This window comes from Balearica regulorum, chromosome 1 (assembly GCF_011004875.1).
Source record: "Balearica regulorum gibbericeps isolate bBalReg1 chromosome 1, bBalReg1.pri, whole genome shotgun sequence".
Lineage (NCBI taxonomy): Eukaryota > Metazoa > Chordata > Aves > Gruiformes > Gruidae > Balearica > Balearica regulorum.
Window position 1 is genome coordinate 33079531 of NC_046184.1, and position 23861 is coordinate 33103391.

At 36.2% G+C, this 23861-nt stretch overlaps 1 protein-coding gene across 10 annotated transcripts in view; it reads left to right on the top strand.

Moving 5' to 3' along the window:
• The window catches only part of PPHLN1 (periphilin 1), a 77572-nt gene that overhangs the window by 29551 nt on the left and 24160 nt on the right, over positions 1–23861 (top strand). For 4 of the 10 annotated variants that reach the window (XM_075744897.1, XM_075744852.1, XM_075744861.1 and 1 more), the window contains 4 exons: positions 191–447; positions 4419–4501; positions 8761–8880; positions 12118–12258. In XM_075744897.1, coding sequence (XP_075601012.1) covers positions 191–447; positions 4419–4501; positions 8761–8880; positions 12118–12258 — 601 coding nt within the window. Of the gene's footprint in view, positions 1–190; positions 475–4418; positions 4502–8760; positions 8881–12117; positions 12259–23861 lie in introns of all 10 variants that reach the window. The other 6 variants (XM_075744871.1, XM_075744835.1, XM_075744843.1 and 3 more) reach the window with 2 other exon arrangements.

A 23861-nucleotide genomic window follows, 5' to 3' on the forward strand; every position in this document is an offset into this window, starting at 1 on the left:
TTTTCTACTTGTTTTTCATTCATTGCTTAGCACTCTTAACAAAGCTGAAGATTTCAGATGTGCTCTGCAGAGGACAGCTAACCTATTTGTATTTACCAGACATAAAATGTTGCAATTGTATTACCTGCTGCTGTTCCACAAACATTGGAAGGATAACTAAGTAACTTCTGTTTTTCTGTTGTCTTCAAAGGGACGTCAGAGATGGCTTCAGAAGAAAAAGCTTCTATCCTTCTCATTATATGAGAGAGCGATCCCCTCATAAGAGGGACTCTCCTTTCTTCAGGGAATCGCCAGGGAGCCGAAGGGATTCTCCGCACAGCAGATCTGGCTCTAGTGTCAGCAGCAGAAGCTACTCTCCTGAAAGAAGCAAAGCCTATCCTTTCCACCAGTCCCAGCATAGCAGAAGTATGTCATCTTTACATAAAAGAAATATTTCTTCTCAGCAAGGTAATGCTGGATTGATGATGAGAACGGGTTGGTGAGGTCAAACTGCAACTCACTGTATAAGCCCTTTTTCTTTACATGCTGTCTTTTACAATGAGAAAACTAGACATTTTGTACCAATTACGTATTGTCTGCTCTTTGGTTGTTTCATTGTACTCTCTGTTCCCTTATGTATTTCATGTGGAAGATTGTAGGTGTTATTTCAGTAGCAGGTCTAGACTGACTGTAGGAGTTTCAGCTGCACAGCTTTTTCTAGTATCGTATGTTACTTTCCTTTTAGCATCAACTGCTTCTGTTACTTCTTTATGTGCTTCACTGGATTCCTTTACAAGAAACTTTGCTGTCATCTATAGCAGATGAAGACTTTTCTTCCTGCAACCAGGGAAAAAGAGGGCTTAAAAAATTGGAGAAATTAAAGTGCATACTGCTACTTGTTACATTTTCTGAAAATATTCTTGGAACTGTATTATAAGGTATTATTTGAAGCTGGTTGTTTTTAGCGATTTCATCTCATTGTCAGATTCCCTCAAATCTTACTTTCCTCAAAGAAATGTGAAACATATTCTCAGTTAAGTCTATAATGTGTATGTTCGGCCTTTTAAAAGCTTGGCTGTTAATCTTTCCAGAAATCTAATGAATCATCTGTTTTGAAAATATTTAAGGTTTTCCTATTTAAATAATTCACAAAAAAAAAGGGCAATATTGCTTTTTTTAATATATTACAATCTTAGCCACTGCTGTTTGTACAGTTTATGTAAATTAATCCGGTTTGATTTCCCTTTCTGCAAATGCTTTCTAGTGAACTATACAAACCTACTGTTCATTTTGGCAGCTTTTTTAAAATTAATTAGATAATTTTTTTTATTCACTGATAGGCATATTGTGTGTTTCCAAAGTGGCACACTGGACCATTATGTAGCACTTCATGCCAAAAAAGATCTTGTGGAGTTTAGTTAAAATTGTTTAAATATTGAGGAATCGTTTCACTTCTTGTAGAATACAAATTATCTTTCTAGCTCATCATTGCAATTCTTTTAACATTTTGTAGCAATACTCAGTGAACATGAATTCCTGTAAGTGTAGGAGAGGAAGAGAAAAAGATGATATTCAACTAATTTTGTAAAAGGGTTGTAGATGTGCAGATCATAATTTCCAAGAACAGGAAAAAATTGTTGTGAGAAACCATATGAAATTTCAGAATGTTTCAGGGTTTTCCTAAAATTTTAAGTTGACTTCTATCACATTTGTAGTATACTGGCAGAATTACTCAAACAGTAACGGAGGTAGCAAAGCAGAAGCAGACATCTTCACAAACCAGAAAAGATGCTGTTCAAGGGAGGAGGTTACACGTAGGTTTGTGGCTTTTGGGATTTTTTTTTTTTTTTTTTTTCCAATTGCATGATTAAACACCTCTCCTCATCATCTTTAAATCAGTTTTAAGACACCAGATGGCTTGTACACTTAACTATTTCTTTATAACTGCTTGTTGCCTAGAAAATAGTACTACTCAACCATTCCTCTAGATGATTGAATTAAAATGACCTATTTGCAAGGTATAAATGGCTTAAATAATACTTTTAGAACCGTGTTTGAATACGATTTGTCTTAGGTAAGCTCATGTAGCACGTATTTAAAAGGAATATAAAACATGACATATCTTATATTCGTCAGCAGTACACTTTTAGTCTGTACTTAAATGTATTTACAATCTGAAGTATATATTGTTTCACGTGGAATTTATAATCCATCGTCTTTTTAAATATCGTAATACTATTTAAAATCATGCTGTCTGAATCAGTTTGGCCTGATGATTTCCACTGAAGGAGGAATATCCCATGTTCTCCAGCCCTTCATAAATTGGGATAAATATAGAATTTGAACAAAGAAAACTGAGGGGACATTAAAAAGCTTGGTAAAGGGAGGGAAAGGGCTCATAGGAAAGGACAGGCATTCAGCCATGCTGAGAGGGCGTGGAGAGGAGCAGGGTGGTATTCCTTCATCGAGCCAGTGGGTAAGGGGTCTGTAGAGTGGTATGTCGAGGAGATGCAAGAAGGCAAGTAGTGGTGCTTGGAAAGCATCATGTTTGATTGTACAGGTAGGACTTGTGGGTTCAGAATAGCCACACGCATTCAGAAAAAATGGCCTCTTAATAACGGCTCCAAATTAAATGTTGGTTTCTCTTTCTGCTTAGCTTTGAATAATTTACTGCCACTCGTATCAACTTATTTCATCTATTCAAGCGCAAACATATAATCCACTCAACTGAGATAATCTTTAAAGAATCCAGAAGGAGGCATGTAGGAGGCAGAGTTAAGAGTAGTCTGTAAATTTCCATGGAGCTGAAAGGCAAAACTCCTGCGTTACATGGTGGTATCACGGGAGACATTCTGTGCTTTGGGGAGTGTGACAGACTAAAGGCATGGTTATTTCTATCTTCATGTTTTTAGTTTTGTCATATACTTTGTCTTTATAGGAACTTCTAATTTTTCATAGTTTTTTCTCTTTGCTATTTCTTTTTATTGTTAAATAGGGGGTTTTTTTAAAGGTAATTCATAATTCATCTTTTGTTTTATGGCTACTAGAAATTCTTAAATAAGGCTGTTTGCTGTGTTTTTAAGTATGCTCTCCATTTAGCATCGTCCTCAAATTGAGGGTTAAAGTGCAATTAGGAACGTTTGCTTTTGCCAGAGTCACTTCCCCAACTATTTTCAGCAGCATTTTTGAAAGATCCATCAGTAGCTCTGAAGATTTTGGCATGGATTAGTAGGCCTTCAACATCGTAGCAGTAACTCACTTGTCCCTAACAATGTGCAGAGATGAGCAGGTGTTTGATCTTTGCTTTGTGTTAAGTCTGCACTATACATATGGTATGAAAATGTGGGGAAAGAATAGAAGACCAACTTTTCAAATACCCCTTAAATATTTCCTATTGTTAAAAGTATAGATTTTGCATAGACTTTTCCTTACATTTTTGTGTAGGTAGTGGTATTATAAAATACACAATATGATGCAGTCTTATTTTATGGCATTGAGTAAAAAAAGAAAATAGCTCAGCTATTAGGAGTAAGATACCATGTTTGCTCTTTATTGCTTTGACTCATTAAATTAAAGCCATATTTGTTTGTAGTTCTACTAAAATAATTTATATCCCAATTTTATAAGTATTTGATGGACTTTTAAATTCATTCTGGTCTTAATTGTATTGATACAAATTTAGTGGAAGCCAAGATAAGCCTATATTGTTTTCCATTTGTGAACAGTCAACCATTTCCCAGTGAGTGTGAATAGCCTTGTTAATTCAGGCCTACTGACAACACATCTGCTTTTCGTATTTACTTTTGCAGATCCCGTAGATGTAATCCGTGGATCACAGGTTGAAAGCTAGTAGTTTACACTGCAACTAGTTCTGCTCCCGCGGTCTGCCTGTAACCAGTCTGTGGCAAGGCTCTCCGCAGATGGTGATTAGCACACTGAATTTGAATTGTCATTTTGCCGATTTTAACTCTTACAAGAAAAACGCTGATAATACAAAGAGCATCTATCTAGCCTGTGGTTGATTCAGTACAGGACTGTTTCCCATGGCAGGGCTTTTCAACATACTGTGGCCTGCTAAACCAGTTCCTACACTGCCTTGTTTCCTGGAGTGATTGACTGGTGTCTAATATTTCACCCGTTTCTATTATTATAGGAATATTAAAAAGTAAACCCACATCATCTTGCCAAATTATATTGATACGCCCTTTCAGTTAATGTTGAAAAAAAGGACAATGGGTTTTCCTAAATACGTGAAATAATATAGCTACATCTCTCTCTGTAAAGAGAAGAAAGTGTTACCAATATTTATGAGATGGTGGAGCGTGTACATTTCATGTCTGACTTGAGTGAATGTTACTGCAATTTTTCTAGGCCAATAAATATATTTATAACACATCTTTAATATAATTTTACGGTCATTATTTTTTTCTTAATTGTAGGTAAAGAGAGGACATCAGTTCAATCACTGAAAACATCAAGAGATGCATCACCTTCAGGCTCCACAGCAGTACCCTCATCAAAGGTGACTTTTTGAGTACTTCTCACCATGGTTTCAGATTGCTCGCTGTTGTTGGATTTTTTTCCTCAGTTGGAAGGAGATACAGTATGCAGCTTTTAGGGAAAGGAGCACCTGGAATTGCTCTGCAATCCAGCAGAGGATAGATTTCCCTTATCTGGCAGGAAAGTGCTGATGATGCTGTGTGTCTAATGACACCAACAAACCTTTTCATTCTGTATTCACTGTCTCATTTTAGGAGAAAGGGAGTTTTATATGGATTTAGAATTAATTTTCCAAAGTCCAGAGTGTGTTAGAAAAGGAATGGCAAGGAAGAAAATGGGGAAGCAGTTTTTAGGAGCATCAGAGCAATTGGACAAGCCTGTACTTGCACTGAACTCCATCCTATAGTGATTCCTAAGCTGGGACGGGATTTGGAAACTGTGGTGAAGTGTGTGACTGACTGTGAAGATAATGTGAATAGCAGTGTTGACTTGGAAGCAGGGCTGCTCGAGGATGTGGCAAGAATGATAGCGTTTGCTTGGGAAGGGAGCCACGTTGCAAGATAGTTTTGGTAAATGCCATTTTATGTTCTAAATGATGCTGTTTAATTTCCCTTCAAAAAAATCTTGTGGGCTGAGTATCAACTACATAATCTTGCTAATTAGTTAAACAGACAGGCTAATAAACACTAATGAACAATCAGCATTCAATATTGTTCTGGCTGTCCTGTGGCAGCAAAAACATTTTCACATCACAGACTGCTTGCCTGTAAATTGTATTTGAGGTTAAAACGAACATTTCCACAGGGGTATTGTCTCTAAATTTTTGAGAAATACTTTAATGAGAAATAAAGAAACAATGTATTATATTGTTCTAAGTGAATATATTATATTGTTCTAAGTGAATAAGGTCCTATTAAAAAGTAGCATTTGCCCTAAGTGGCATGGTGTACTAGCCTGGTTCTCGAGGTCTTTTAATAAAAGCAGTGGAGTGCTTAGACAAAAACAAAAATTGGCAGAAAGAAAGGTGCTTTTTGTTGTGAGAAGGTGAGACTGAAGGAAATAATTAGGTGGGGAAAAAATCACGCTTTGGTTGTGCTACATCATTCTAAGTACTTTTCCCTTATGCAGCTCTTTTAGCTAATGCCTAGCACAGCAGTTCTAAATGCCAATGTCCTTAAGGGGGGAGGCAAGTGATACATTTTCAGCAGTGTAAATAAGGAAAGTCAGATAAAAGCTGTTATGCACAAGTTATGCTGCTTTGGATTATAAAACAAACTTCATAATTAGTTCACCTATTTTGCTTATAGACTCAGAACACTACAGCTTAATACTAAATCCTTGCTTAATACAAACCTTTGAGAACAAGGAAGCATTGCAAAATCTCTTGCTCTTGTATTAATATGCATTGTGAGCTTGAACTATAAAGTATTCTTTAAATGTTTTGCTTTCTTCTTCAGTCAGGTCTGATCTATGCTGTCTGTATTGGATTTTTTGCCAGCAGTTTGCATATATCTGCTGGCAGCAGACAGCCACTTAACATAAGCTACACAAAACAAAACTTTCTGTTTGATGGAAATCATTTCCCCAGACAACACAAATATTTATTGGGCATGCATCAGCTGCAGAAATGGAAGTACTTCAGTGACCTTTTATTGCTTTTCTCTTGAAGTCCCAAAATCTGCTTTTAATGTATTGTCCTGTGTCAGCGGAGCCTCTTGGGGTAATGGCTGGATTAGACTGACCAGTTAAGTTATAATAGTGCTTCACTGACATAGAAATATCATCAGAACAAGTCTTTGCAAAACATGATGAACATCTCTAGGGCCAGGGTCTTACAATCTACTTAGGCTTGAGAAATGAGTTACATACTTTATAGATTAAAGGAGATAATTTTCAGTGCTCTAAGTTATAACTTAGCTTTGAAATACTTACAAAGGTATATGCTTCTGCAGCAATATCTCTTTTCACTGTAGTAACTATATGCAAATCTGAAAAGTTATTCTTATCTATCTTATTCATTTTTTTACATATTCATGCATGTGAATTAATACATGTTGGTGTTATCTGATCTTAACCACCTGTTTAATTGACTACAGCATGAAATCTTTTATGTTTTTTTTTTAATAGCTGTCTGGACTACAAGCCTTGGAGGCTGTATCCAACATAATTAGAGCAAAAGGCAGATGTGTGAGATAGGGAAAGCTTCTCAGCAAAGATAGCAGAAAACTGACAGGTTTTTGCTGTTCTTATGTTATGCATAAGGTGAAAAAAGAAGAAAAGACACCTCTTTTTTTTGAGGCAGGGGGGAAGTTTGTTGTTAGTTTTTTTAATGAGATATACTAGGTGGTTCATTTCTTGCAAGTTTGCAGCCGAAATGGCTGCAGATATTTTCCTCTGAGAAATGTTCCTGTTCTTTCTCTTGTAATGTACGTGTGGATATATCATTACTTTATTGCATAAAATGCACTCAGGGTTTTTAAATATATATTTATTGACATGTGACCTATAGAATTAAATTTAGTGAGATTAAATTAAACAGATTTTTTTGCTGTCTTCCAGTAGATACTAGAGTGATTAGTTTCTGCTTATGGCGTGTGGAAATATTGGAGGTCATGTGACATTTTATTAATCTTCATTTTATGCAAAGCTGATTGTTCATGACAAAGATACTGATCTTTTCTTTTTGTTAGTATTGGCCAGAGCTACATTTGAGCAAAGGGAGAGATTCATAACAGAACCGCAGTACAGATTTTTTGGCAGCTAGAGAAAAGTTAGGTTAAAGATAAGTCAGGCATACTGTGGGGAATAAGAACATTGGGGGGGGGGAAACAACTTGGCAGCAGACAGTTTGTAGTGAGACTAGTGTACGAATAATTGTGTAGTTTGGAAAGGTGAGCTGGGCTGATTATTCTGTGAATTATATTACCCCTTTCTTTTAAGAACCATCTTTGTACCCTTTTATCTCGAATTTTGTCGCCTCCTGGCTTTGCTGGTTATAATTTGATAATTTACGATTATAGAAAAGAGGGATTCCTATTTGAACATTGTGTTGCACTTCTCTTCTGGATTCAGATAAAGGTGGTGTCTTTATGACACAGAATCCAGGAAGGGTTCTGTGAATTGTGTACTTATGCCACTCTACAGCACAAAGAGATGTTTGGATAATACTTTACTTGAGGTAAGCACAAAAGGTCTGAAGATGAAACAGTCTTATAACAGGTCACGGTATTTGCTTCCTCTGGCGATTTAAGTAACTTGGAATGAATTAATGATAACGGGGGGGGGGGGGGGAAGTCTTGTGGGTTTTTTTGTTTGCTTTTTTTTTGTCCATCTGTTTGCCAAGATGGAACAGGCATTGGGTAAAAATTGTGACAACGTTTTTCAGGCAGTAGGATTTTTGCCTTTTTTTTTCTTTTTTTTTTTTTTTAGGTATTCATCTCGGTGTTGCAGTTTTTAATACTAGAGTTGTATAGATTCTTGAATTGATGCTTCTATACAGACAGTTGATACAAATGAGTTACCCACATAGTGGTAACAAGATTTCTAAAGCTAGCTATTCTTAAACTGGTTTTTGTAGGTGGGTATTTGTTGTTGTTTGTTTGTTGCTCTGTTAGTAAAAGCCAAGTCATGTTCTTAGAGACAAATCAATTTTTAAATATTATTTATATGAGTGTTTCCATCTGAAAAGGTAGATGAAAAGGCCATAAAGCCATGACTGACTCTATTATAAATGATGAATGTTCCCCCCCAAATAAAAAAAAAAAAAAAGAATTTTAATGGAAGCAGGTCTGATCATTTAAAGTATGTATAAAATACTTTTTGTCCCTAATTAGCTCAGGTTTTATACCATACATAGTGTTTAGTTTATAATTGTTACAACCTTTTATCTCTGAAAATCACATTGAATTATTAGATCACTCCACACTTGTATCTGACTTCTTAGTTCCCATTTGATCCATGTCTCTTTAAACTCAACTGGTTTTCTGCTATCTCTGTCTTGTGAATTTAATAAAACTGATTCTGAAAGCGTGGTGCTTTTTTAAACATTTTACTGAACTTCATTGATATATCTTTTTTCTCCTCTCTCTCTTTTTTTTTCTCTTTTTGTTCTCTCCCCACCCATTTTTCTTTTTAAAGAAATCAGTTAGCAACTGAAATAGATTAGCTTCCTTATTTCCTATTTTAAAATGTTTTGGGGATCAGAATAACTTTATTTTAGTTTTGAAGATGTTTTGCCAACTGTAAATATATTTCATGTTAAACCTTCATGTTTTTCTATAGGCCTTGGATAAGAGCAACAGACTGTCGGAAAAGGAACTTGCAGAAGCAGCAAGCAAGTGGGCAGCTGAAAAGTCAGAAAAGGCCGATGAAAGCAATTTACCTGAAATAACAGAATACGATGTAAGACAGGAACGTTAATCAATTTATTTTAAAGTGTTACAACAGTAGGCTTTTGTTTTTCTGCACTCTTCTGAAAGGCACATTTTGTAATTTACCCCTGAATTTGTCTATCTATGCTATTAAATGCTTCTTGAAAGAGAGCAGGAGGGACGATAAAGCCTTGTGTTTTGTGATTCTTTTTTTCCTTTTTTATTTTTTGTTATTTAAAAAAATACAGAAAAACATAGTAGATTTTGTTAGTATGATTTAAATTAATGTTGAGCTACAACTGACAAAACAAGGCTCCAGCTCTCCCTGGGCTGGGGCGGGGGGGAGCTCTGGATTCTCCAAGGAACTCTCTCACTGGTATAAGTTTGTATGCCTACTGAGCTCCCTAAAATTAGGAAGGGACTTCTGAGTCAAAATGTGAGTTTACAGATAAAACATAAGACTAAAAGAGAAACTCTGGTTTATTGAGTTGAGTTCCATGCCATGGCAGCCTGCCATGGCATGCATTCCGTTTCAGAAAGCATTCCTTCTTTATCTCAGAAATTAAGCTTTTGCCTTGCTACTGCAGTTGGTAGATTTATCTTTTTTCCAGAACTTTTATTTCATAAATACTCAACATTAGTTGTCAGTTTATACCCATCTGTTCTTGCCCCTCCTTGTCTTCTACCCTTTGCTACACTGAAGTGTGATTATAGCCCTTCTCGGTCTTTGTTTTGTTATGCTGCCCTTGGATAGGTAGTCTTTTTGGATTCTGTTATGTTAGTAGAAGATGCATTTGTTGCTGCCAGTCTTTCAGATGTAATAATTTTTTACTGATCTGCTAGCAGAGCAGGCTCTGCAAGCGTTCATTAATATCCTCTAGAGAAAGGTAAGTAGTTTAGTATTCATTACTGAAGTTAATCTGGCAAGTGTTTGTGCAGCGAGATGGGCGAGGGACTGGCAGACCTCTTGTTCTTGGACAGCTCAGCTGTGGATCGTGTGTTAGTGCAAATATGGGACCTGGTTGATAACCTGAATCCCCAACTGAGAGAGAATGCAAGTTAGTAGGGATTGCTGATGTGAATGTTTCTAGGTGCTCTCAGACCACCTCAGCGTTCAGCCCAGCACCATTCCAGAAAGGACTGGGCTTCTGGGAGACCCCTTGTCATCTTACACACCTGAACTACTTTTGCAGCTTTCCTGCCTTTCTGTCATGATCAGATTGACAGGTGTATTATGTGTCTTTTTAGTCATATAAAGACTGACGATACATGATTTGTAAGGTTTTCAAATTCAATTAGCCGAGGCTGATAAGATTGGTAGGCAGTGATTTCTGGCAAAGAGAAGGCAGAAATGCTCTAGTAAAGAAGGTGTCTTTTACCTAGCACCTTTTGATGCACAAGGTGACATCTTTTGTCATTTAAAACAAACCAAATGTCATGTAACATTCTTGTAAAAATAGTCTAGTTTAATCCTGTGATCATTTCATCAGTCCTTCTCTTCAACTTTAGAGGCACTCTTACAAAACCAAAATAGTACCTACTTTACAGAGTCATGTGTCTTAAACTTTATAATTAATGGGGTTTTATTTTATATTTGTTTGTAAATAATTTGAGGGAAAACAAACCATTGAATTTCCTCCTTGTATTTCACATTTGTGGAGTTGAAGGGCTAGATTAGAGAAATAAACTCACTGGATCCGTATTTATCTGAACTCTTAAGTCATGTCTATTGGTGCAGTGGCCACATGCATCAACAGCTTCTTAGTGCTGGACAGGAAGATCCAATTGGATAAATACACCGTTCATTTCCCTGCAGGAAAAAGAAATTAAAAAAAAGGGAGAAGGCATAGAGTGAGGAAAAAGGAGCAAACTGATCCAAGCATGAATGCCATAAGGAGGAGAACATATGGATGGACATTTCTGAGAGGTTCGGGAGAGTGACAGTGAAGAGAAATGTCACTCCTGTTCTTGATGAGGGGAAGGTAATGCAAGGGAGGAAAGAACAGAGTGGGACACAGAGGGAAGAGTTGTTTAAAGCTTCCTCTGTGCCTCAGAGAAAATTGCAGTGTGGAAAAAAAAGAAAAAAAAAGATTCAAAATGAAACAATGGCAGTTGATTATGGCAGAGCCAGAGATGATTTATTGACTAAGAAAATGTGCTAGAGGAATGCTAATGAAGGAGGTGAGGCATCTCATTCTGAGTCCTAGAAGAAAGGATATGTGTCACCTTGATTAATAGGCTGTTGCGTATGAATTCCAATACATTTAACTTTTTCCAGTTTATCTTACATAGTGTTTAATAGTTGAACTTCATGTTGCACTGAACTTTTTAGCAGCCTTTAATCCCTCTCGCGCATTTCATGATTTACTTTAGTAACAAGATTTGGGATGCAATCTTAATGGTTTATATTGTTGCTAAGTTTTGAGCAGATGCTCGTAGGACCATTTATACTTTTTTTTTTTTTTGGTCTAATGCTTTTCTATTTCACATTAGTTAAGTCTTAAGATTCTCTGCCTCTTTATTTTTGAATAGTATAAAATATTTCTTCAATTGTCAAATCTTATTTTTAAAAAAATATTTTAGTACTCTACAAATCTATTCCATAGTATTGGATTTCAATATGCAGTAGTAATTTCTTCTCTTTTTACATCTTCTATATAGACTCCTTGGACTGGCAGTCTGTTTTCTTTGGGGCAGGGATACAGTCTTAATTTCTGTTTTAGAGGGAAGCTTATACAATTTTGGTACTTCAGTAAGATTTCTGACATTATCAGGAATCCTCTAAGCATGTGTTTGCTTTTGCTAGAAATAGGTATCTCTCTTCCTTTAATATTAAAACTGTGACCCTGAATGCTGCAAGAGTTCTTTCTGTCAGCATTTTGATATTGTGAATGCCTATTTACCTTTGATTTGTTACTTTTATCCTTTCCCAGAAAACTAATCCCACTTTCATTGTGGATTTCTTGCTAGCTAGTGTTATAAATATCACATATACAAGTTCCTTCTCAGCAGAAGGGCAAGTAAAGGTTATCTGATGTTGTCTTTACACAGTTAAGACTGTTACAGATTTTTTTATCATGCCATGTTTTCTACATGTTTAAAATCCATATTTCTATATCTGTTAGATTGTAGCAATAATACTTCACTAATCATCTTGATAAGCAAAGTCATATCTGAATGACTGTATTAGGGTTTTTATTTTTGCTCTCGCATTTTGAGGTTCTTATTTTGCTCTCAAAACTCTGAATTTTTTAAATTTTTTTTTAAGGCTAGCTCCTCAGCTGCATTATATGCCGAACAAACAGAGGAAACAGAAACAAATATAACGGATAGTACAGAATTATATGAGGATGGCCAGCTTCTTGGCCGCTCAAAAGCAATTGCGACTAAGACGAAGGAGATCGAACAGGTGAGTCCTCTTAGAATCTTGTCATTGATACAGTACCTGCGTAATGGCTTGATCTGCTAGAAATATGTTGATTTATTTTTTTCCTCCTTCTTGGAGCATAATATGAATGTAATCGAATTTCTTGAGCTGATGTGATGATAACATCACTATCTATTTAATTCTGTACATTACTGGAGAAGCATGGCATTGATCTGCACGTGGGAATTAGTGGTAGTTTTCTGTAACTTATGTGCAACACCTGCTATTTTGTAAGTCAAGAAAATGACTATGAATAATTGTTTTAAAATCAAATATAATACAGATAATTTTGATTGTAATTAAAAACTAAGATTTTATGTGAGATCAAATTTCCTGTAATTTCCTTAATCAAATTTCCTGTAATTTCCTTAAATATGTACAGTTTCAGATTGAACACTGGAAGCTGCCTGTTGGTTTTGTTTGGGGGTTTTTTGTCTGTCTTTTTGGTGGGTTTTTGTGGTGGTGGTGGTGGTGTTTTGTTGGGGTTTTGTGTTTGTTTTTTTTAAAGCAGCTTTGAATCTCTGTGCCTTTGTCATTCTCTGAAGATTAAGAATCTTTAAGTTTTGCTTTGACTACAGTGTTTTATATCTGGACGAGTGAGAGATACTGTGTTCAAAATTTGTGGGTTTTTTATGTTGAGTGCTTGGGAATTAATTTAATACAAAACAAGATTTCTATTAGTCTTGTAACATTGAGTTTCTGAGGAAGTTCAATGGAAGTTTATTCATGTATTAGTCTTTAATATGTCACTTCACAGTGAGGAAATTACCTACAATAACCTATTTCATTTGTGATAAACAATCAGTGTTTTATTACTGTATTTTTTGTTACTTTAAATGGAGAGTTTGGAAGTTTTTCTGACGTAAATGCAGCTGTGCCCAAGTCTGGAAGTTGCATTTAAAGATTGTAATTTGGGTGGGAGAAAGAGATGACTTTCTTCAAACTTGCTCTGATTTACAGTGTTTTCAGTGTATGCCTGGGATGGGTGGAAAGGAAATATAGATCACTTTTCCCCCTCGTGATTATCTCATAATAACATCTTCAAGAAAATAAGTCTCTGGTCTTGTTCAAGATAAGCTTATTCGAAGTCTTCGTTTTCCATCTTAATTCTAGTGGCCTTTGTTCTGTTGCCTGTGAGCCCATTTCCTGTACTGTAATGCTGCTGTTCCTTTTTTCTTGACACTTGAAAAACAACTTTCTACTCAATTATTTTTGTTTCTTTTTATTATTTTTTTAAAATGTTGGCTTTGCATAATCATGTTCCTGGTGAGCATGGCTTTGCATGTCTGCTGGGTCTGGCTGGAGTTAACCAGACCATGCTGTAACTATGAGGGTCACGATGCAGTTTTTCTCCCTCTGTGTCTGATCACCAGGTTGTACTTGACCTAAATCAGCTACTACCAAATGCATAAACTTGTGACTATTTAAAAATGAAAAACTGAAAAAAAAAAAAAGGAGCATATTTTAAAAAAATAGCAATTGTGATTATTTAGCCTGATGCTGGTGAATCTGTGGTTGGTTTATTTCCCATGAAGATCTACCCCTCAGTCCTAGGGACAGGCTTATAATGAAGACAGATGAAAATTTGGGCATAAAATCCAACTGTTGTTTTCGATACAATCTAATCTTATTATGTTTGGTAGAGTTTGCCCTTATCTCTAAGGAAATCTAGATTATGTTCTGTAAAACAGAATACTTTTAGGAACTTAGCTCAGAAAAGTCTGAGGAATAACTTCAAAAGATTGGGATTTCATAGAACCAGTTTTTCCTGTTGTTGATTTGTATATTGGAGCTGTCAGCTTCTGTAGAATTAAAATAAGATTTTAGAATGATACTGGAAGCATCTTCAATACATTTTATTAAACTGAACAAGATTCTTATTTTTTTTATAAAATCAGGTACTGTGAACTTGTTGAGAGCTAGACAAGATATTTATTTTATCATTTAAACGTAAGACTGTAAAATTACTTGTGTGTTTTTCAGATAAATGTTTCAAAGTAACTTCTCTTCAGCAATTAAAAATCCAGAGAACTTATTGTTATGATAATACTGATGATTTTCATAATTGTAAAACACTGCGAACCTTCCTACTGTATGTGGAAGCAGTCTCTCTGTAGAACTTTGTACACTGTTCTGTTGACTTTGAGTTGTCAGCATCTAAAAGTAAATTTGGTTTAATTCTATGTGGCTTGAGTTCTCAGCCTTGTGAAAGACAAGGAATGAGAGAGGGAGCAAAGAATGGAATTGAAACTAAATTTGCAGTCCTGTGGTGAACTGCTCACTAAAGGTTCTTTGGATGAACTTCTCAATATAATTTATACAGGTTTTACTACTGTTTAACTGAAAGTATGTTTCTGGTTTTTGCACAGTAAAATTAGTCCTTAACATGCAAATGTAATACTATTGCTAGTCATGCTGTATTGTTTATATAGATGTGACATTTAAATCTTAAAAGTGAACTGTAGGCTGTAATACTTTAAGAATAGGAAGACTGACTTGATAATGAAATATAGCATACATTTTAAAAAAAGCTTATATAATTTGTTTCTGATTATTTGTCTTGAAGACTCAAATAACAGCAGAAAAATTTTTTGTACTGTGGACTCTTTTCCAGTTCAATTTCATTCAGTGTTTAAAATAGCTTCTGAATACCTGGTTCTAATGTATTTCCAGAAAGTAATTTTGTGGAAGGATTACTAAAATAAAATACTTATTGCAAAGAGATGCTGCAAAAATGGTGAAGCTGGTAATCCTTCTACAAAGTAAGATTCCTGACGGATTGGTTTTCAGTCTTCACTGGACAGCTATTGAAGTATTTCAAATAAATAAATAAATCAGACAAGGTAGTAATAACTTCTTGTGCCACTGGGTATGAGTTTAAGAATTGGTGAGGGTCCAGGTACTGTTTGAGAAAGTGAGGCTTGATTGGAAGGCTTGACCCATCAGACCACTTCTGCTTCTGTCTGCAAAGGTTTTCTGCTCTCTCTTGGAGCACCAGATCTAGTGATGGTTGCTTTTCATATTTATTCTCATGCTGATTCTCAGGTATTTTTGCTGTTCCAGCCTCCTGATAAAGCCCTCTTTGCTTTGTTCTCTCCATATCTATCTGACTGCAAAGCTGCAACCAGGAAAAAGAGCAAAAATTTCCAAACATGTACTTTTACTTCATAGTATGGTATTATTTCAGGTAAACCCAGAGGCAAAAAACGGTGCTGACAGAACACGAACAGTGTGTTGCAATGAGCAAATTCATTGCTGTACAGCAGAGAAACAGGCAGCCTGATGCCCTGGGCAGAAGAAGGGGGGGCAGCAGCTTGTGATATAGTCTGTTATTTCTCTTAAGAAAAAACAACGCTGAAAAAATCCCTTAAGCAATTGAATTAAATATTCATACAGGTGTTCTGTTTAAATAAGTCCATCTCCATATCTTATGTGTGACTTACATCACTCTTCTGTAAAGTTCCCTCTACCTTTCCTCTAAGTTACAATAACACAATCACCAAATTCAGAATTTGAAATGGAACATGATTGTAAATGGTTGCTCTGGCTCATCAACAAAATATTTGTATATCATTTGATGGGGGACTTACTGCAAGCATTCATGTAAAATCATGTAATTTGAAGAAAAATAGAATTTTTTATATGCTGACTATGACAGGACAAAAATTGTCAAACAAGTGCTAGTTGCTGGTTGCTATTTAGTGACCATGGTTTAAAAGCCTACAGTTGCTTTTCAAATTTTAACTAAAGCTGACATAAAGAGAGAACAGAAGTTGTGCTCATGGGTAAAGACTCAGAAAAATCCAGACAGTGTTTGAAGAGAGCCAAGAATTATCTGTGTGACTCCCAAACTAGAAAAACTCCAAAGCATATGTTGCATTTGAAGTCTGCCAATATTACTTGGGAAGGAAGAACATCGTTGAAGATGCACAGGCACTTGAGAACACTGCAGAACCAGGACCGCAGGTCCTGGAGATCTCTGGTCTTATCTCTGAAATGACAGGCATAGTGACAGTATCATAGAAATGTCTAGGTTGGATGAGACCTCACCTGGGCCAATCTTCTCTTGAAACAGGACCTTAGATCAGGTCATTCAGAGCTCCATCAAGTCCTCAGTATTTCCAGTGGTGGAGACTCCACTGTTCCCCTGGACAGCCTATTTCAGTGTTTCACTGCTCTTTCTCTGAGCTCAACTGCTGTTACAGTCCTGCATATGCTGTTCTCCATTCAGAACACGCTTTCTTTCCACCAAGGACACTGTTTCTGCTCCCTGTTCCTCTTGGCAGTTTCCTGTCCCCATCCTTGAACTGCAGAGTCCCAGCTCCTTGCTGTGGTCCCCTGCTTTTGGCTGGCCGCACTGCCTGTGGGGACCTGCTCTGCCTGGAATGAGCTCAGCTGCTCTCAGGGAAGGCTTGAGTTCCTGGGACCCTCTGGCTGTGCCACTTTGTGGTTGGTAGAACACATCTTTCCTGGCGCTTCCACATGGCAGGTACCAGGGAAATCTGATCCTTCCATCCTGGTGTATCTTCTTTTCCATCTTTGTGCCTTTTTCCAGTGAATGAAAATTCTGCAGCATTAATATGTGTCTCATTTTAATATGTTCTGTGAAGTAGGGTCTAGACCCATGATGTGGCTTTTGATGTTCTATTTGTAAGCAATCAGAAACTTTGGAGAGTTTTTAAAAACACAAATAGTGAGGTAATTAGCTTTCTGGGGAGTTTTTTTGTTTTGGCTTGGTTGTTTTTGGTTTTTTGGTTGTTTTAGTGGAGGGGGTTTGGAACTAGGTGTTTCCTTATGCCTTTGACCATGCCTTTGCCTCTTTCCTCCACAGTTGTAATTATGAAATATGGTTTTATATGTTGTCTGAGCATGGTGGGGTAGAAGCCCATTAAATAGGTGTTTAAAAACTGATCTGGGTACTTTGTAATATTGTAGCGGAGAATTTTGCATTGGTGTGTCAAGGTCAATGAATATTCATAGGTTGCTGATACAACGATTTCATGCACTTCTTATATTTTTTGCATTTAATAACATGCAATATACATTAAAGTATTGTTTTGGATTTGTTTAGTTTCTGTTTTTATATAGTTAAAGATCAGCTTATGCTTTTAGCACATAATGTGCTGAAGTGTGTATTTTTCCAAGAGTGATGACAAATATGTCCCTGGTGTTAAATTCACAATTGGAGCAATTCAGCGTTGGTGTTACCCAAAAGGCTATCTCTTTGTTGTTCCTTTATGAGCGTGAGTAGCAGGGATTCTTGAAATGTCTTATCTTGTCTAGACATCAAGTCTGCAACACTGTATTAATTAGTCCATTATTATGTGTCCAGTTTCTTAAATGTTGCGTATGCAAGCTGAAGGGACACGAGTTACCTCTGAAAATCTATCATTTTCTGAACACAAATTGAGCCAAGTACCTTCCTTGATTTTGGCAAAAAATCAAATCTCCAAGTTTCTGAATGAGATTTGACACTCAGGCTTCAATGTGTCTATTACCACAGAGCTCTGGCATCTAAGAAGGAAGCATAGGAATGAATGCATTCATGAATGTGTTTTTTTTTTTTCTTCATGGAATTACTGACTGACTGGATGCTTTCAATTCAACAATACTTTTAAAATGTTCAGCAGAATAATATTTTTAAGTGTTCAAACATTTGGATTAATTGCTTGTTTACTTGACTTTCTAAATTAATATCACTTGTTAGCAGCCCTCAGTCGTATTAATGAACTATTACCCTAACTGGACAGCCTTCTTGCTGGAAGATGCTGAAAATCGGTAATTTTTCTAAAGCTTGCATTTGAAACCTCATAGAAAGTGCATAGAGAGAAGTAAAAATGGGCATGTGACTGGGTCAACATGCTGTCCAGATGTTGTTTTCACATCTGCTAAATGCTTTTCTTTTTTAGGTTAATTAAATCTCTGGCCTAGAAGTTGCAGTTAAGTAAGAAAAACAGTTAGGTTTTAGCAGTTGTAGTGTGTGTAGTTTCAGAAGAACTGCTTCTTGTTCTCCTGCTTTGTCATATCTCTTGTACGTTGCAAGGACTTAGTTAAGATTAAGTTTTTGGTTTAATATCAGACCATAAAAAAATATACAGGCATTTCTGCCATGATAAAATAGTTACATTTTCTGTCATGTATGGAAGTATACTGCATGCCTTCCTCTCTGCCACAACCCGTTCTGTGTCCATTGCTAGTGTTGTTTTGCTTCAAACAAAATTGTTTTACAGCTCTTCAATAGTGTAAAGGTGAAAGAGGTGTAAGTATGAGGTAGCCTCCACATCTTGGCTAGGAATAAGCTAATGAGAAACTGTGGTAAGTACATCAGAAAAGTTTTATAAGTTCTGGATATGTTAGATTAAACATTGATGTTGTAGCAGTTGTAGTAAAATAAGTAAATGAATAAATTGGACTAATGGGAATCCAGGCAGGAATGAAGGAGACTGTTGAAGCTGGCCTTGGATGTACCTTTTCTTTTGACTTTAGCTGAGCCAGGGAAACGGGTTACCGTTTCCTTAGATTAGCTTGTTGGTCTGTGTGTGCTGTTTCTCATTTCAGGTTAGAAAAAAATCCCCTAATTAAAATATGAGTTAAGAGGTAGGTAAGTTAAGTGAAGCTGAAGGAACTGGAACAGTAGCTAGAAAACACATTAAAGGATTATTTCTGATTATGGATGAGGTCAGACATGCTTTGTTTCTGACAGGAGTAGACCAGACAAGAGTAACAGGCCAGGTGAGAGTAAAAGATGGGGAAGCTGTAGATTTTGGTTCCCTCCTAGCTTTTCTGTTGTCCTTCAAACCTTGTGTACTTAATACACAGTCGGCAAGGCCTGAATGATGGACTCATCATCAGTCTAATTTGGTTGGTAGCATAGTATGTATCATGCCTCCTCTGAGCTTATGTTTATTTTATTTAAATGTAAGATGTAATTAAGTGCTTTAATTTATTTTTTCCTAATCAAGAAAACATTTTGGTATTTTGCCTTAGGCTTCTCAGAAAAATTGATGACAATTCCTTTACTTAATGATATCATCTGCCTATGATCTTGTTTCATCCTTTTGTGGTTTATTAGTTTCCTTGTATCAGGAAATACAAGGCAAGTCATTTATTACTTTTTACAAATTCTTAGGCACTTTTTCTTCTGTATTAATTCTGACTTGCTGATTTTTCCTTTATCTTTTAATATTTATTCTAGACCTCCTTAATTTTTAGCATTGCAAAATCAAATCAGTTAAGCTGTTTTATGCTTATTTGCATCTGTATAGTTCATACTTGCCTTACCTCTTTTTTTTGTGCTGGGATCTTTCAATTTTCTGGATCTGAGCTGTTTGTTAGAAATCTGCATCTTCATGTTTATGAAACTTCAAGATGGAGAACATAAAAACTTTTAGTCAGTATCTTCATAGTATCATTGATTCTCCTGACAAATACATTGATTTAAAGCAGGATACTTGTAAAAGGATGTGAAAACTTTAGCTACTTTCCTTTTCTTGTGTTTGGGTCACCATGCTTTAGGAGTTGCACTCCTTCGCTTTCCATTTGTTTAGCTATGTTCTCTTCCCTTTCCATGGACATTAATGGGTTATTTGGTATGCACTGCAGTGTTTGTAATTACAAACTGCTGCATATGCAAAACCAGTGCAACTCACTTATTTTACTTCAGCACCTGAAGGTATAGTTTAATAAGGAAGTGTATTACCACATTTCAGCTTTTTGCCAGCAGCTTTTTTTAGTGAAAAGCTGATTAAAAGTGAATGTTATTTAATATGCAATGCTCATAGGGCAATAATTTAACAGAACTTAACACTAGAAATGGACACATGTATCCAGTAACAGTACGGTATTTCTTAGAGTGACTTGAATGCATTAGATAGTAGTTACCTTTAGCTTTCTATCACTACCTATCTATGGAAGATTTTGCGTTTGAGAATTTATTTTGTCTTACGCTTTTTAATGTAAACAGATTTTGGCCTGTGCTGAGCTTATTGTTTTGAAGCTGGTGAATGCTGGGGACTCAACACGTTGATAAATGGAGTCTTCCATACAGTTTTTGATGTAGTGGCGCTTCATTTGTGATCAAGCAGTGTTGCAGTTTGCAAGATCTCTAAAAGGACTGTTTGCTTACACACAGTCTAAAAGGGGATTGTTTACAGGTGTTACAATTTGATGGCAAGAAGACTGGAAGACTTAAATGAGAAAAAGGTTAGTAGTTAGGTACTTGGTAAAATTGCTGGACTTTGTTGAAACCAAAGAAAATGTTTGTACCCATTTCACTCAGTGCCCAGCTGTTCTAAACTTAAAGACGAGATCCACTTCTTGGTCAGATGAAGTGAAAATGGAAGGAGTTGTCCATTAAATAGTTATTTTTTTCAATCAACTGCTAGCAGTGATTGATTTAAAATTTCTTGTTCTGTCGTGAGAAACCAGAACAACTTAACAACAGAGTGAAGGAAGACTTGGAAACTGTAATACTGAGTAGACTAGGAAGAAGAAAGATTAGTTTCAAAAGATGATGAGTCTAAACAGGATTGGAAAAGGCATTAGGAGGAGAAGAAACTCTCTAAAAACTTGTGGGCCTTGATACATAATTAGGAACTAATTATGAGAAATTGCCTACTGAAAAAACTGTCAGAAGTTAAGATGCTTGGAAAGATAAGCAGAACTGACACTGGCGAACCTCCTGAGAAAGCTGAAGGACAAAACCAGAAATGATGAATAATCTGAGCCTTGATAAAGGCAGTAGTTTCTGTGGGAGTGAGGGTTATTGGGGTTTTTTTTTGGGGGGGGTGGGGTTGTTGTTGTTGGCTTTAATAACTTGGATTTAATTTAGAAAATAGAGAGAACCTCCTTTCCAGCTTTGTCTCCAGCTTATTCTTGCTTTAACTGAAGTGCATTGGTGGACTTGAGAGGTGGTTTTAGCAGTGGTGGTTGATTTTATTTTTGAACTGTTTTAAGGATGGAAGTTGAAATTCTCTCTTAGTTGTCTCAATGCACTGAGGCTTAAAGTTTTAACTTTTTAGTGTTTTTCTTTCTTATAACCTACTGTCTCTTGAACAAGGCATCTTTTGAATTTCAGAGGAATATTTCAGTATTGCTGCTGGGGAAACCTGCTGCTTCCTGGTGTGAAACAGAATGAAAATAGGAACAGTCCCGTGTACCTAATAATTAGATCCAGAAATTTAAATTACTCAGAAATAGCCCTAGCTCAAAGAACTACTGTCTAGCATCTACTCCCCCACTCCCAACACTGATTTCACATCAGCTGTATCAGTATTCCTGATACAGTCTGAGCACTGATCTTCTGAAAAACTTAAAGATGAAACAGGAATCCAAGTGGTGCTTAAAACAGGAGGTATGTAGGGCAAAAGGAGAACAGTGTCAGAAAGGAAAGGTTTCATAAAACCATATGTGATGATGGGAAGGTGGTAACTGAGCGAACATGCAAAAACCCCTGGTGAGTGGCAAATGAAATGTGGCAGGAAGGTAGGTGACAGGAGGGACTGGATGTTTGGCATGGAAGCTGGTTTCCATTTCTCCTGCACTGACAAGAGCTTTCAGACCTCAGGAGGTTGGCGTAGACAGACAGAAGACTGTCACACAGACAACCTGTAGGTAGGAAAAATCTGCTGAAGTGTGAATTTACAGTTTTATGTTTTTCCATGCGTCTTTTACAGACTTATAGGGCTGATCTGAATATAACAGAAACTTGTAGATACAGTTTTGCCAGTGCACCTAGTTCAATCCTTTAATCTGTTTGTAATCTGATTTGTATGCAGTACTGATTCGTGTATAAATACAGGAGCATCTGTGACCAAATACACTTCAGTGACAGGTTGTATTTGTCACCTGGTTCTTACATTTCTATTTTTTGTTATATTTTGTATCTCAGTGCCTAGCCTGATGTCTTCTTTCTTCTGGCAGTTGTTTCACTGAGCAGGGTAAAGTCAGTACGTTTTAAAGACGGATAGGGCTACACTTTTTTAATAGCTTGTTCTTTTCTGTGAACATTAGTGATTTGACAGCCATTAATTGGGTGGCATTTGGAAAGCAAGCAAATTATTTAAAATGAAAAAGCCACAATTTACAGAGGACTGTTACATGGGTTTTGCTCAAATTATTTTGAGTGCATATAGTACTTATATAGGTATATATCTTAAAAGTTTGGCATAGAAAGTATTCATTTGCTCTGACCTTTAAAATATAAGGTAATCTTACAGTTATTTTTCATAATTTTTTTATTTTTAGAAAGATAGTTCCAAAAGACATCAGAATTGGGAACTTACTTTCCTAAATTACATGGGGAATAAATCTTTTGTTGCATAAATTGCTTATGCATGTGCTTCTCCTGTAAGTTAAGATTATAAAAACATTAGATTTTTATCTTGGGGTGTAAATGACTAATGCACACTGTCATTTATCACCAACCCACAAGAATCACTTTTTTGTTTGACTCTTTTATTTGCACTAATGTTGTGACTTTCAGTCCTCAGTGATTGTTTGGACATACACTAGTGTGGCTATCACAATGGCACGCTTCACAAAATATGGCAGAAAAACAAGGGCCAAGATTCCCCGCAAGGACAATGTTTAGAGTGTGCCTGTTTTACTTTGGTACTTTGACTCTGAAAGGCTAATAGAGTCCACCTGACTTATAAAATCATAGAAGTTGAATACTGACAAAACCAAGTGGGTCATATTTTCATGGTTCTTTAGCTTCTCATGCTTCTTGAGAAGGACTGTTTATACATTAATTTTCTGAACTATTGAACTTTGAGTATTGCTCTGAATGACACTAATAACCTTTAATAGGTGGGTTTGATGCTGTTTCTTCATGGTTTTAATTGGCTTGCTAGCAATCTTTCCCTCTCTCCTGCCCCCCAGATAGCTTAAATACTGGGTTTCATTACGACACAAAATGTTGTACTTCTGTGGGTACTGTGTGTACTTACTTGACCATAATTACTCCCCACAAGCAGTTCACCACCTTAGTAGAGTAGATAATTTATACATAAACTTTTTTGGTCGCGTGCTACCTAAATAAAAAAAAATCTCCACATAAGCATTTTTAAACACAAAATCAAAAATAGTTTAAGGTATGCTGACACAGGCTTTTCAGTGATCATCTTCAACTGGAAATTTGCCCATTTTATTACATTTTTTTTTTTAATTTTGCTGTCTGGAGAAACTAGTTCATGCAATTGCAGAGTATCTGTGCTGTGTATCTTTTGACTCTATTGTCAGGTTTCAACTAAATTCAATTTAGGCATAATTCAAGGTGATTAGTTGTTAGAAGCTTTATGAAAATAGGCAGTAGCAGAAACTGTATGAGTTCCAGTGGAGAAAGACCATAATATGATTGCATCTCATTAGATACCAGAAAGTCCCCTTAAGCAAGTGATACAGTTGTTTTAGAAAAACAAAAAAACCCCCAACTTGTACCATTGCAGACCTCAGCTGCACATTACAAAGAGTTCGGTGGCAACCATAATTCAAGAAATCTCGTCCCTGTACTGGCTCAGTAGTCTTTGTGGGGCCTGGCTATGAATCAGATCAGGAAAAAGAATGAAAATTTTGCAGATATTTCT